The 16,060-nt window shown below is 37.3% G+C and overlaps 1 protein-coding gene across 3 annotated transcripts in view; it reads left to right on the top strand.

Moving 5' to 3' along the window:
* The window catches only part of LOC311084499 (NACHT, LRR and PYD domains-containing protein 3-like), a 59,169-nt gene extending 55,950 nt beyond the window's left edge, over positions 1-3,219 (top strand). For all 3 annotated transcript variants that reach the window (XM_084116570.1, XM_084116569.1, XM_084116568.1), the window contains 2 exons: positions 1,985-2,031; positions 2,226-3,219. In XM_084116570.1, coding sequence (XP_083972696.1) covers positions 1,985-2,031; positions 2,226-2,770 — 592 coding nt within the window. In that variant the 3' untranslated portion in view covers positions 2,771-3,219. The remainder of the gene's footprint in view (positions 1-1,984; positions 2,032-2,225) is intronic.
* The last annotated feature ends 12,841 nt before the right edge of the window (positions 3,220-16,060 follow it).

Raw genomic sequence — 16,060 nt, 5'->3', positions numbered from 1 at the left:
CCAGCATGGACCTAGGAAACTGAAGGATCTGGAGAGATTCTGTATGGAGGAATGGTCTTTGATCTCTTGTCAAGTGTTCTCCAAACTCATCAGGCATTATAGAAGAAGACTCCGAGCAGTTATCTTGGGAAAAAGATGCTACAATAATTGGGTGCCAATAATTGTGGCCAATGTGAACTAAAGAAGAACATTAATTTCATAATGAGATTTTCCCCCTTCTTTCAATTGTTATCTATATATTTAGATCACTTTAATTGTTAATTGTTACCAGGATGTGAAGAGACTTTCAACCAGTATTACAACAAAAAAAATTCTTGTAAAAAAATTGCCTACCTTAGCTTTAATCAGATTATCAAACAAGTCAGTCCAGGCTACGTTAATTCGGACACATTTGAAAACTGAGTTTTCGTTTTAAAAACTCTCTCCGTCCACACTAGCATTTTCAAGCTTTTTCCAAAAGTCTCTCGTCCAGACTGAAACGTCGGAAAACGTAAAATTCACCTTACTGCGCAAGCATAAACCCTCATAAAAGCTCACTGAGATGATACAGAAAAAAAATAATAAAGTTATCGCGCAATTCTTCTGAAAAGATTATTTTATTTAGCAAAATATCTCACCTTTCACTGATGTGTCCAGGTCGCACTCAGTCACCATATGTTTGGTCTGAAACGCAACTGCTCTCATGTTTTGCCGCATGACAGCAAATTTGAGTAAATTCTGTCATCTTTGCACGACTGATATGAATAGTGTGCAAAGTAACATTTTAGCAACTGTGTGAAAGTGAATAGCACATAACAGGCATAATACTGGTATAAACATGAATATCTATTGGTACAATATGAGTCACGTGACAAAACTTACGTCTTACGTCTTCGTTTTTAAATACCTTTTACAGTCCACACTACAACGCGAAAGCAGCATTTTCAAATTTATCCACTTTGGAGATTTTTTTTCAAAAAGCTTAGTTTTCATTAATAAAAATGCTGTCTCAGTGTGGATGGAAAGCCAAAACGGAGAGAAAAAGATGCGTTTTCAATGAAATTTTTTTTCGTATTAGTGTGGACAAGGCCTCAATCTGAATGAATTTCAGTGTGTAAGTTCATTCAGATGTATGTGGCTACATGTTTGCTTAAAAAATGGGTTATTAGGATCCATGTAAAAGTATAGCCGCCAGCAGCATTTACGGGGGCCAAGCGCATCAGAAGCAAAGTGATGAGCTAAGCGAGCATGGCAAGGATTCATGTTAGCATTGCCAATATATTGAATAAAACACTATGCTTTGCCTTGATATCAACTTTGACAAAGAGTTACCGTTTGAGATAACAAAAGCTTTTAATAACTCTTTGCCAGCATGGTCACATGAAGATCTGTGTGAAATTTGACTGACTTTCCGAAATTTGACTGACTGTCCGACTGTCGAAAAATACACCACTGGATTCTGTAGGACCCAAAGAATAGAACGAGGTGATATTCTATTAGACAAAATTCGCAAACGCTATAAGCATATTTGTCAATTTTATTATATCCGGCCCAAAACATCATAGGTTGTTTCAGGGCATAGTGCCGAAGACACAAATCAACTTTTGTAACTATGCTAAAGTTTTCATAAAATACAGCATTTTATGACAAAATGGCCAATGCCCGAAATGACTAGCATGGGACAATTTGGTATTGTTTGACTTCTTTTGTAACTTTTTGCTAGCACGGTCTGAACATGATTTCAGCAATGTTGGTGAAAAATGGACAAACCATCATAATGGTGGAAAGATTCTTGACAGAAAATAATATCATATGGTGAAATCTACTTGTCATGAACCACAGAATCAGAGGAAAAAATACTTTTCTTCAAGACCTTAGTTCAAAAGTTATTAGCATAGACATGAGTGGAAATTTGTTGTGTTGTATTTTTAAGATTTATTGCTTCCTTTTTGGTGAGTCAGATGAATAGAATAATGGCACATCATGCTTTTTTCTTCTTCGACAGTCTGGATCATGGAGGAGAGACCATGATTAAAGGAGGACTACAAAAATGTAGGTCTACACGCATGCCTTTTCTTCACAGGACATCATTTTACAATAGACCAGAATAAGGTCTCAAATAGTAAAGGTTTTGATTGTGTATATGCTGCCAAAAATATTTATGTGGAGCCGAAAAGTAGATCCAAGGCCAATCTGGTTCTTGAACATATTTTGTGGCCTTATTAATGTTGTTTTCTTGTGTCCAGATTTCTGTCGTCTCACACTGGATCCAAACACGGTACACAATCGTCTCTCTGTTGTAGAGGGCAACAAAAAGTTGGTATATAATCCAGAACCGATGTCACATCCTGATCATCCAGAGAGATTTGATGGCCTTCCGCAGGTTCTGTGTAAAGAGCGTCTGACTGGACGCTGTTACTGGGAGGCTGAATGGACTGGGTTGGGTGATATGGTAGTGTCATATAAAGGAATCAAAAGGAAAGGAAAAAGTTATGACTGTAGGTTCGGAGCCAATAAAAAATCCTGGATTCTGAGCTTCTTTAGGGAGACACTGATTGCCTGGCATGTTGGTAAAGGAACACACATACCTCCCCCATCACCTCCCTATACCAGAGCAGGAGTGTATGTGGACGAGCCGGCCGGTATTCTGTCCTTCTACGGCATCACTGACACACACACACTCAGACACTTACACACATTCAACACCACATTCACTGAACCCCTCTATGCTGGATTTGTGCTTTATGATAATTCGGTGTCTCTGTGTGATGTTGAACAAGAGGATGAATAATTTCTGTTAAAAATGTATACACGACACGTTATATAACAAAATGTCAAAACAAGTGTCAGTTTAAAAAAATATAGCTCACGTACCCTTTTCAAAACATTTCACAAAATGAGGTTTAAGTTTCTAGATATAGATAGCACTTGATAAGGGAATCACCAGAACGTCTTATTGGAAGCTCAATAACTCGTATTTACAAAATGAAACTGTTAAGTTAGAAATTAACCACTTACTTGAATGCTATCTAAAGAAAGCTGATACAGAAAATTCTTATTCGAATAATTGGGAGTTATTTAAGTACGAATCCTCAATTTTTAAGGTAGTTCCTATGTCCGGGCTGGAAGGGCAGATGAGGATAATGTTATATCAAGCATTTCTACTATTATGTAAAAGGGGTTAGATGTGTGACACCCTGTATGTAAAGTCACAGGAATAATTAATTATTTTTTTCCTTTTTCAATGTATTTGATTGTTTTATTGTGTTGATGATATTGTTTCAATTAGTGTCATTATGCTGCATTTGTTATGCGTAATACCCTCATGTGGACAGTAGGGGGAGACAAGGTGCTGATCAGAGACTATGTGGGTAACTATCCTATACTGGCTATGGTAACTATGAGTCGCGGAGAAGAAGACGCCATTACGAGAGCGACTCTGTTATTGAAAGCAGCACGATCTTGTCTGACTCATTGTTTGTTCAAACAGGTGGGTGAAATCGATCACCAAGGACTTAAAACATGAAACAATATGTTAATAACATGTTTATGTTGTCTGAGGAGGATAATATACCGTTCCTGAGTAACGTTAAGATGTCAAAACAAGACAGTGTTATGTTTATGAGAATGCCGTTTCATTTGCGGATGTCCCGCGCTAGGCCTGGTATTGATATTATAAAAACTGAATGGTTAGAGGCTCCAACACACTGAATATCCCAAGTAATATCATGTTCATTGTGTTTATAGTATATAGAGCTATGTATTGATAAACTGTCAGGTGTATATATATATATATATATATATATATATATATATATATATATATATGTATATATATATATATGTATATATATATATATGTATATATATATATATATATATATATATATACACATATAATCTTTGAATATATTATATATATGGAGTTTTTGAATATTATATACTTTCAAACTGTTGATATTTGTACAATATAATATGTTTTAATTATCTTTCTTCTAAATAAGTAAAATGGCTGTATCCAGTAGTTCAGTTTTGTTTAGATAACAAGTGGTTCGCTCCAATATTCAGTTTTGCAGTGTTTAGTAGTAGCTACACAATTGAACATACAACAGATGTGTGATATGTGATGTATGTTTATGGTAAAAATAATTGAGTTATTTGAGGGATACTACTTGAGAATAAGACAAAAGATGCTTACAAGGATAAAATTCAACTTGTTTATTTGGTGTTTGGTTTAAATGAGTCACATGTAAGGTGACATTGTGAATTATACATTTTTGAATTATTGTAATAAATGATTACGAGAGCGACTCTGTTATTGAAAGCAGCACGATCTTGTCTGACTCATTGTTTGTTCAAACAGAAACTTTACTGCAGCACCGCCAGTCGGATGGCGGGCGTGCTACAGATGCTTACAAAAGATGATCAATTAAGTCTGGCAGAATTGCAGAGAGATCTATAAAAGAAAAGCTGAGAGCGCTTTTATTCGATCCAGAAAGAAATGGCTCGAGGAGGGGGGAGTAAAATTCTGCTTATTTTTTCCGCTTGGAAAAACAATGTGCAATACTGTACATCAAATCAGTATTAATGGCACTGTTACCTCTGTAATTTCTAAATTCTGCTCAGTGTTCTATAGCAAGGTTTATACCTCTAATTACTATCAACATCCTCTTTTTTGCCTCTCTAGATAAACCTATACTACCAGAAAATAAAGATCTATGTGACAAACCTCTAAGTATTAAAGAAATAACAGATTCAATTGACTGTTTAAAAAATAACAAATCTCTTGGGATGGATGGGCTTACTGGAGAATTTTATATGTGCTTTGCCCAAAAAGTGGCGCCGGTTTGTTAATGAAAGTATTTCTGTTGGCCAGCTTCCACCAAGCTTAAATAAGTGACTTAGACTCGATTATTGATCAAACACAATCTGGTTTCATGAAGAACAGACATTTTTCCAATAATATTAGATTAGTTTTAGATGTTCTTGATTATTCTCATCTGATTTCGGATCAAAGTTATATTTTATTTTTGGATTTCTACAAAGCATTTGATACTCTTGAGCATTTTTTTTTTCTTATTGTGATGTGGTCAGAACTTTATATTGTAATACCAACAGTTCAATTAAATTAAAACATGGTACTTCTACTAGATTTATGTCAAAAGGGGTACATGTCAAGGTTGTCCTATCACTCCCTATTTGTTTTTATTAGCAGCTCAACTCTTAGTAGACCATATCAAGCAAAGCAACCTTGTAGGTATCTCAATTGCAGGGAGGGAGGTGATCATCAGCCAATTTCCTTTCATAGGCAAGATCATTGAAAAAGTTGTCTTCAATCAGCTGAACAAATTCTTAAGCTCAAATGGATACTTTGACAACTTTCAATCTGGTTTCCGACCACATCACAGCACAGAGACAGCGCTCATAAAGATAATAAACGATATTCGCTTAAATACTGATTCAGGCAAATTAGCAGTGCTGGTACTACTCGACCTCAGTGCTGCATTTGACACTGTCGATCATAACATACTTCTTGACAGGCTGGAAAACTGGGTGGGGCTTTCTGGGATAGTCCTAAAATGGTTCAGGTCATACTTAGATGGGAGAGGTTATTATGTGAGTATAGGAGACCATAAGTCTGAGTGGACATCCATGACATGCGGAGTCCCTCAAGGCTCAATTCTTGCACCACTCCTGTTCAACCTGTATATGCTCCCAATGAGCCAAATAGTGAGAAAGAACCAAATCTCTTACCACAGCTATGCAGACGACACACAGATCTACTTAGCCCTATCGCCTAACGATTACAGCCCCATTGACTCCCTGTGCCAGTGCATCGATGAAGTCAACAGTTGGATGTGTCAAAACTTTCTTCAGTTAAGCAAAGACAAAACTGAAGTCATTGCGTTTGAAAACAAAGATGAAGTTCTCAAGGTGAACGCATACCTTCACTCTAGGGGTCAAACAACTAAACATCAAGTCAGGAATCTTGGTGTGACACTAGAGTCAGACCTTAGTTTCAGTAGTCATGTCAAAGCAATAACTAAATCAGCATACTATCATCTGAAAAATATTGCAAGAATAAGATGCTTTGTTTCCAGACAAGACTTAGAGAAACTTGTTCATGCTTTCATCACCAGCAGGGTGGATTATTGTAATGGACTCCTCACTGGCCTTCCCAAAAAGACCATAAGACAGTTGCAGCTCATACAGAACGCTGCCGCCAGGATTCTGAGCAGAACCAGAAAATATGAACATATCACACCAGTCCTCAGGTCTTTACACTGGCTCCCAGTTAAATTTAGGATTGATTTTAAAGTATTATTACTGGTATATAAATCATTCAATGGCCTAGGACCTCAATACATTGCAGATATGCTCACTGAATATAAACCCAACAGATCACTCAGATCACTAGGATCATATCAGCTAGAAATACCAAGGGTTCACTCTAAGCATGGCGAGTCCGCTTTTAGCTATTATGCCAGCCGCAGCTGGAACCAGCTTCCAGAGGAGATCAGACATGCTCCTATAGTAGTCACTTTCAAATCCAGACTCAAAACACTTCTGTTTAGCTATGCATTTACTGAATGAGCACTGTGCCAATGTTCGTCCGACTGTTTGTACTGTACTGTATTTTATTTTATTTTTCTAAACTGTTTTAACTGTTTCTTTTTATTATTTTAATTTCTTCTATGTAAAGCAATTTGAATTTGACATTGTGTATGAAATGTGCTAAATAAACTTGCCTTGCCTTAACTTATGCAATTTTGTCAACATTGTGGACTGGAGATTTTGACGTCATCTTGTACAGTAGATGGCGGTAATACTCCCAAGGAGTGAGCAGCCAGTAACAAGTAGGAGTAGAAGAAGAACGCCGTAATCTCAGTTCTCGCGCATGCGTCCTGGCGCTCCCGTGAACTCTCGTCAGAGGCCCACATTGAAGAACACTAATAGTTGGATAAAGTCGTTATTTTTGTTGTTTTTCCGCACAAAAAGTATTGTCGTCGCATGATAAACTTAATGTAGAGCCACTGTAGTCACTTGGACTATTTTAACAATGTTTTTAATAACTAATCTGGGCCGGCGAGTTTGGGTCCCTCTGAAAGCCTATGGAGGAGTGAGAAAGCTGTCAGATTTCATCAAAAATATCTTAATTTGTGATCCGAAGATGAACGAAAGACTTGCATGGTTGGAACAACATGAGGGTGAGTAATTACTGACAGAATTTTCATTTTTGGGTGAACTAACCCTTTAACGAGTGCTGAGTAGTCCCTTTAAAACAGATCACAGATAGTTGAAAATTGCATATTATTTTTACAGCATATTATTATTATTACAATTAAAATGAGCCCAAAATTAACAATCTATTGCGTTGATCACAAGATATTCCTCATGGAGGAACAATTTAAAACATGCCCATTAGGGGGCGTCAAGGACTGAACAAAAAGTCTATCTTGGTTCCAAATGCTGGAACTTTTGATTACTTTATGCAATCACCACAAAATTTGATCCAGATGCAGCTCACACGTAAAGGGTCTTCACCAAAAAAGTTATTCCATGTCAAATAAGAAAGATATACTAAAATAATAAAAGATATGTCTTTTATTAGCAGTTTCTCAGCATGAGAATGTCCTAATGTAATGTATGCTATATTTTAATTTTTTTTTGAAAAGTGTTCTATCAAACGATACCTACCTTTTGACTCCCCTTGCTATAGTTTTGGAGTTATGAGTCTTTAGTTTTGTGTGTCACTCAGAAAATAATTTTATAAATGACTTCCAAATGTGTGAGGACTAAACAAAAAGGCTACCTTTGTTCCAAATGCTGTAACTTTTGATTACTTTATGCAATCACCACAACATTTTAAACCAGATGCAGCTCACATTTAGGGGAACTTCACCAAAAAATGATTTCCCCCTACCGTATTTCCTTCCAGAGTTATTGCATGTCAAACAAGATATGCAAAATCATAATAAAAATGTATCAGCAGTTTCTCGGCATGAGAATGTCCAAATGTGCAAAAATTTTCCAAATGTCCAAAAAAGTTTTCTATCAAACGATACCTACCTTTTGACTCTCCTTGGTATAGTTTTGGAGTGTGTCATATTTAGCATAGAAAAATATGCTAAAATAAAACTCTAAAAATGCCCTCAGGGCTTAAAGTCCCACTCCGATCATATTTTGAGCTATTTTTAAACATTCTCAGTGGTCTTTAAATGATGATTATGCCGTTTTTAGCCAAAATCACAAAACCTGTGCCGTTTTCTGGGACTTTGCTTCAGCAGAGCGGCAGTAGCTCATTAGCAATTCGCCTCTGCGTTGTGGGCGGAGCCGTTGGCACGGAGACGACCCTCCCCGTCGTTCACACCGCCGCCGACTTGAGCTTCCGAGAAAACGGAGGAGAAGCTGATCATCGCCGTTGCTGGGTTTCCTATCATTATCGGATTAATTGCAGTTTAACCATCAGAGTGAAAGTTTATCATTTGCATGTGTTTTTAAGTCCTGCCAGTTTAACAGGGCGCGCTTGACAGGGCATATAAGAACGCAGAGAGATAGCAGAGAGAGAGAGAGCCTCGGCCGCGCGCGCGCACTCACTATTAATAATAATAAATAATAATGTGACCAAAACGGTTATACAAATGCTGTCATTATAAAAGGTTTCTAGTGTCAATGTATTGCTTGTTTATTTTGTTTACTTTTCATGGTGTGACACTTCTCTTCTCCCATGATCGAACATAGAATGCTGCTACGTCAGAGCGGCCAAAGCGTCAACAAGCTTCCTCGTACTTTTTGACAAGCGTCCTTGACAGGGCGGCCAGAGCTTATTTGCCGCTCAAGTCGGCGGCGGTGTGAACGTACAGTTAGCATTGCAACCCGCTACCGCACATAGGTGTTGATCCGCCATCGTCTTCTCTACTCCTCAGAACCTGAGCCGCGCGGGCGGGGGCGGAGGGGAGTATGAGCTTGTGGCACCGCCCAGTGGAGTTACTACGTCACAACTCCAGTCTATTTTAGCTGGCATTTTAGCGTCTGCTACTGATTCACAGCCATTTGAATGCAGAAATACTCAGAAATACAACTTTGAACTTATTTTTCTCAAGATATGTCCTCTAACATCAGAAAAATGCCACAAGAACATGTTAACACCTAGAAAAACATGATTTTCATCGGAGTGGGTCTTTAAGGGGTTAATTGTTTAATTGTAAAAAACAAAATAGTTTTAAGGGATATTTGTCTTCATGAGTAAGAGATAAGAGAATGTCTCCATTTCAAGGGTTTAACGTCACAGGATGATGTTGTGAAGCAGTAATTTACACCACTATTGCTTGTGTTATAATAACACTTGTTGTATTTGTGCTGGTCAGACTAAGTCTTAGCATTGAAACACACAACTAAGATTATTCAATAAACTCTGCTCATTTTACCATCACTTTCTGCTCTTCCCTGCTTCCTCCATCTGCCTCTTGGACTGATAAAAGACTGTTAATACAGTTTTGGGTACTAGACCTGTAGGAGCCATTTTCATGCAATTATACAGACCCTTTCCAAAAAATTTGAATATCATGGAAAAGTTTATTTATTTCCATAATTCCATTCAAAACGTTAAACTTCCATAGATTATAGATTCAGGGCCCACAACTTAAACGATTTCAAGTATTTAGTCGTTTATTTGTACATAATTTGGGCTTCCAGCTCATAAAACCCACGAAAACAGGATTTCAAAAAATGTGAATATTACATGAAATCACACAGTAATTACACAGTGATACCATGGTCATTGAACCAGGTTTTGGTTATTTTGGCAGTGTGGGCAGGTGCAAATCCTGCTGGAAAATGAAGGAAGCATCTCCATAAAGCTTGTCTGCTGAAGGAAGCATGAAGTGCTCTGAAAATGTCCTGGTAGACGGCTGCGTTGAGTGGACAGCACAGTGGACCAACACCAGCCGATGACATGGCTCCCCAAACCAACACAGACTGTGGAAACTTCACACTGGACTTCAAGCATCTTGGATTGTGTGCCTCTCCATTCTTCCTCCAGACTCTGGGACCTTGGTTTCCAAATGAGATGAAAAATTTGCTCTCATCAGAAAAGAGGACTTTGGTCCACTGTGCTTTATTAAATCCAGAGTCAACGCAGCCGTCTACCAGGACATTTTCAGAGCACTTCATGCTTCCTTCATTTTCCAGCAGGATTTGCACCTGCCCACACTGCCAAAAGAACCAAAACCTGGTTCAATGACCATGGGATTACTGTGTAATTACTGTGTGATTTCATGTAATATTCAAATTTTTTGAAATCCTGTTTTCGTGGGTTTTATGAGCTGGAAGCCCAAATTATGTACAAATAAACAAGTACTTGAAATCGTTTGAGTTGTGGGCCCTGAATCTATAATCTATGGAAGTTTAACGTTTTGAATGGAATTATGGAAATAAATAAACTTTTCCATGATATTCAAATTTTTTGGAAAGGGTCTGTATAACATAATATATCCTATATAATATATAATTGCCTATAATATAATATAATATAGCTTTAGAAATGGTTTATTTAGAAATAAAATTGCAAAAACATTTATTAATGTTTATAAGCTTTATATTCAATTTATAAGCTTTATATTCAATATTTCAAAAATGTATTTCAATATATTTAAAGCTATATTGTGTAAGTTTTTCTAGCGGTGAAATTGTATATGACTACACTGAATATTACTTTCTAGCCCCTCCCATTCCGAGGGCGTTTTAACTCCTACGGTGGCCGTATTATTCCAGTCACGAGTAATCTCCCCCTCGCATTCGTCACGGTGCCACTGAGTGTAAAAGCGTAAAAGGCGAAGCTTGAATTTCCAGGTATGTCCCTCTTTGGCTAATGTATTTTTAAGATGGAGGTGCAACATGGCTGCCGCCATTCGAGCGACTCAATCGTATGTATTCTAAATGGCAGATTCTACGCTTACGAGAATACTTGATTAGTTGGTGGAAGTAATTACACATTAATGAGCACATAAAAAATCAACTTAAAAAATTACACAGTGTAGCTTTAACAGTGCTTCATGTGAATAGCCTATATATATTAATATGAATTTATTAATGGGCTATATAAGTGCTGGTTTATTGGGGTCTATGGTGTTATAAACTACTGTGATGTTTAAAATATTTTTATGGATGTATATAGGCATATTATATAAATGTTGTTCCCAGTGTCAGGTTCTGCAAGAGATGGACCCAGATGCAAAAGAGCAGACAAGGGTTTTTATTAACAAGACTGAAGACTAGAGACAACAGGAAGAGTGAAGCATGAACCACAGTCCAAACGCTAGGGCAGGGCAGACGACACGACGACAGGCAGAATGGGTGACCACTGAGACGCCAGATGGTAATGACTTGAGTGCAATAGAGGCAGCTCCAAGGCGAAGACCAGACAGGAACACGTAGCTCGATGTAGATCTCAGATGTTGCACCAAGTCTTGCCGCCAGGTAGAGGCTCACCGAACCAGAGGCTTGAAACAGGAGTTAGATAGCTGCACCAGTCAGGCTGCCAGGAAGTTAAGAGTCAGTGGCAAGGAAACTCGGGATACAGGGCAGGAACACACAAGATGAGTCTCAAGACAAGACAGACAAGATATAAACAACAATAAAGAATCAAAACTAAACTGATAAGCTCAAAGACTAGAGAAACAAAAAGGTAGAGAAATAAATAAAAGTAAACTAATAAAAAAAATAAAAAAAAGTAAAAAACTAAGATCCAAGATAAAAAACTGCAGTTGCTAAAGAGAAGCAAGACTTCCACTTGACAGGGAAAATAAGAACTGAAGAAAATAACTAAAAATAAAAACTCAAACTAGATTATAAGGCACAAGAGCTAAAGCTAAACAAAACTAGATGGCAACAAGGATAACCTGATTCTAGGATATTTCAAGAGCACAGACCAGAAAACACCACAAAGTACATACACAAAACGAACCTGCAAAGGTTCGGGGACAAGGGGGCGTGGTAACTAACAGGAAACAAGGAGGCGGGACATAAGGAGCACATGGCAAACACAGACCAAGACAGAGCCATGTGCTCAAACACAAGACAAACACAGAAACATGAAACCACAACACAGACAAGGCTGCCAGGGCAGAACCCTGACACCCAGAACATTTTATGATAGCCTAAATATAACATTCAGAAAATACTAATAACATTATAAGGACGTTCTGAGAATGTTGTTCTAAGAACGTTTTCTAACAACATTATGAGAACGTTCATCAAGCAAATAACATCAAAAAGACGTTCTAAGAACGTTGTTCTAAGAACGTTTTCTCTCAACATTACAAGAAAGTTAACTAGATGTACCGCATGGCGGTACAAAATATGACCGCCGTTCAGGCCTGCACTGGCTTTCCACAAAAAGAAATGACGTGGAGCAATTTGGCTGTATTGCGTGTTTATGTATATACCTAAAAAAAGTAGTAGTATGTGCATGTCTGTCTGTGTGCGTGTGTGTTCGTGTATGTGTGTGTCTGTGTGTCTGTGCGTGTATGTATGCGTGCGTACATGTGTGTGCGCGTGTGTGTTTGTGTGTGTGTCTGTGCATGTGGATTTGTATGTGTGTGTGTATGGGTGTGTCGTGTGTGTCTGTGCGTGTGGATGTCAGTGTGTGTGCATGCTTGCGTTTGTTTGTATTCCTGCATGTGTGTGTGTGACAGTTAGGGTTGCCAACTTCAGAAAAGGAAAATGCGGGACAATCATGGTTATTTATAGGAAAATGAGGGACACTCAAAATATTTGTACTGTATCACACAGTGTACGTCATTTCAGTGTCTCCAGTTAAGTTTGTGTTTAAAAGGTTATCAGACATAAACACATTTGTATTGCTTAACCTATTTATGTATTTAATTCTAAAAATAATTTTAATGTCATACATGAAAAAAGTCACATTACAAACAAACCATAGTTCAAAATAACAGCATTTATCTAAAATAGAAAGCTTTTTTAACATTATACACTAGGCTTACAGTTCAAAAGTTTGGGGTTAGTAAGATTATTTTTTGGGGAAAAAAAGAAAGAAAGTAATTGCCTACTTTTATTCAGCAAGGATGCATTACATTAATCAAAAGTGACAGTTAAGATAATGTTACAAAAGCTTTCTATGTACTTTCTAAAAGCTTTAAAACATTAATAATAATCAGAAATGTTTTTTGAGCATATTATTCCCTCAGGTAGATTACATGTTTTCTTGCGTAGCTGGATGTTAGACTCATGAACAATAATCACGTTGTTTGCATTCGCCAAAATTGATTAGCCGAAATCAAAACGTGGACAGTGAAAGAAAATTACCGTTAGCGCGAGACGAGTCCGGCTTGAAGCGGAAGCGACCAGACGGCAGAGGATGTTCGCAAATCAAACAATGATTTGTCTCAAAACAGTGATTAAAAAAAGCTGTGATTGGATGATGACAGGTGTCGGTGATCATTCTCAAGTGTCGTGGTCAGCACTGCTGCTGTTGCTGTTGTATCAGTCAGTGGTTTATCAGCTTGTCAAAAAACGGGACACGGGAGGTCACGCAAGGGACAAATAAATTAGGCCCAAAATGCGGGACGTCCCGCCTAATTCGGGACAGTTGGCAACCTTAGTGACAGTATCATCCTAAACCAGCAACCCTTCGCTCAACACCACCATCTACAGGCCGATGAGTGTACAGTCACTAAATGTGCACATAAATGAATTTATTTTATACCCCCCCATGGATGAAATTCTACGAAACTTAGCATACCCCCAGAGGATGTCAAGTTAATCATACACATGAAATATGGTGCAGTTCTGAACATCTCAACTGAAGATAGGGGCGATTAAAGCAGAATAATATTGCATTTTCATTTTTTATGGGAGGGGCGCAAATCACAAATGACTGATTATGGGCTAGGTTGATGTGGGCCCTTAAGAGCAACATACCATAAAAATTTCTTCATCCTCGGTGCCACGGTTCAGGTAGTTATTTAGGAAAAACTGCATTTTTTGGGTTTGGGGGGGCCCAGCGCGGGGGGGGAGTGGCCCCCGGGGACCAAACGAAATTTTTCCGTAAAAGTCTAGTGGGGCTACATGCCCACCAAATTTCATGTTGCCCGGTGTTTCGGTGTCCCTGGTATCGTTGACGAAAAATTCAGTAGATGACGAAAAAAAAAAAAAAAAAAAACTTTGACAATCCCTATAACGCTATAAGAACTTTCCAAAAACATTATTTTAAATAACGTTTTTGTACTAACATTTACACAACTGTTAAAGAACGTTAATAATGAATATTCTGGGAACGTTCCCTATTAGCTGGTGTATACCACAACACTTAAATGTAGGCTATACACTTTTGTGACATACTGTTTTTCGCCTACTAGTAGGGAAGTATGCGATTTCGTATGCAGTCTTGGTGTTTAGCAGGTTTAAGGTATCAGACATAACAGAGGGTTGGATCTGAAATTCCTGGCGTGGAGACTCGATCTAACGTTTTTGCCATTATCGGCAGGATGTCAGCATCACTTTATACTTAATTGTATTAGATAATTTGCTAATTGCATTCACATGTTACACTTTCAATAAAACATTTGCAACTGGTTTGTAAGAGGTGTTTTTATGCATACATGAGCTGAGTTTTAATGCACTTTTTTTTTTGAAGGTGTCACCAATGTGTGGCGTTTTGAGCACTTTGAAAAGGTGGATCATTTTGCAAAGCAATTGGTTCAATTGATTAAAAGTTTCAGGAAGTTTCGTTTCTGACATCACTGCATTCAACATTACAGTTAGGCCTACTGTAGGCCTATATACATTACATTTTTGTGTAAAAACTTTACTAACATTATAAGTGAACCTCAAGGAACATGTTAAAATAGTCCATGTCATGACGCTTTAAGCCTCTTCATAATCACCAGAGCGAGGCTGTGGGGGATAGAAATCTTTTCTGTGGGGTTTTTAATGGTTATTGGATTGTTTTGCTGACGAAATACTGCAAAAATGTTTTTCCAATACATTTTAGTAGACTAAACTCCAGACAACATGAGCTGTGAAAAATTATAAGTGATCTACTAGCTTTATACAGTTTTTACAGCGAATGCCATTAAAAACACGGAAAGACTACCCCTCACAGCCTCACTTTCACACGTGTCATGGCGCTGCTCTGAATAAGGACACGTTAGCGATATCCAACGAAAATTCACAATTGGATATTCAACCGGCTACATAATTACCAAAACTGGCAATAAAACAATAACTTTTTAAACTGCATTATTTCCTTAAAATGACTTACTGCTGTAGATACATTTTGTGCTGCATAATATTTGTCGTGAAATATTGGCCGTGAAAAGTTATCGGAGACTCGGAGTAGGCTACAGATCAAGATCCCACAATGCAATTCGAAAATGTAAATAAACGGCCAAACACCTGTGATTAAGTTTTTACGGAAAATTGCTGTTAAAATATAGTCATTACAACTAACTGGTAATACGCCTACATAGAAATTTGTTAGGTCAGTAAGTGTAACTTAAAAAGAATTACAACAAAATGACTATTTTCTTCATTGGATAATTTTAAGATGTTCATGAGAAGAACAGTTTACCTTTTGGTGAATTTTCTGGATAGATGCCTCAGTTTCTTTCAGTTCTCTGGTAAGGTTCACACTCATTGTAGGAATGGCCAAAACACAAAATGTTATCGATATCGTGATGTAAAACCATTTTCGGCCACTAGGTGGAAGCATCGGCTCATAATGTTAAAAGTTAATATGGGGAATATGACTGTCTGTCTGTCTGGGCAGATATAGATTAAATATTAAAATTAATTAATTGCTACATGGACCAAAAATTTTTGTTTTTTGTCTTTTGTTCTTTTTTATTTTTAAATTTTTTTTTACTTATAAAAAGGACATTTACATTTTTCAATACAATGCTAATAAAAAAAATATGACAAAATAATTTGATCAATAGAATACTAAAAAATTAGTGAAATATATACAGTTGCCATAAATATACATATATAATAATGTTAACATTTCTACCAACCCCGTTTTTTTTTTTTTTTTTTTTTTTTTTTAAACCCCTTTACAGAC

Source organism: Abramis brama (genome assembly GCF_963993115.1).
Source record: "Abramis brama genome assembly, chromosome: 6".
In the NCBI taxonomy this organism is placed as follows: Eukaryota; Metazoa; Chordata; class Actinopteri; order Cypriniformes; family Leuciscidae; genus Abramis; species Abramis brama.
The sequence above is the reverse complement of the archived record's forward strand: the minus strand, read 5'-3'. Positions and strand labels throughout refer to the sequence as shown.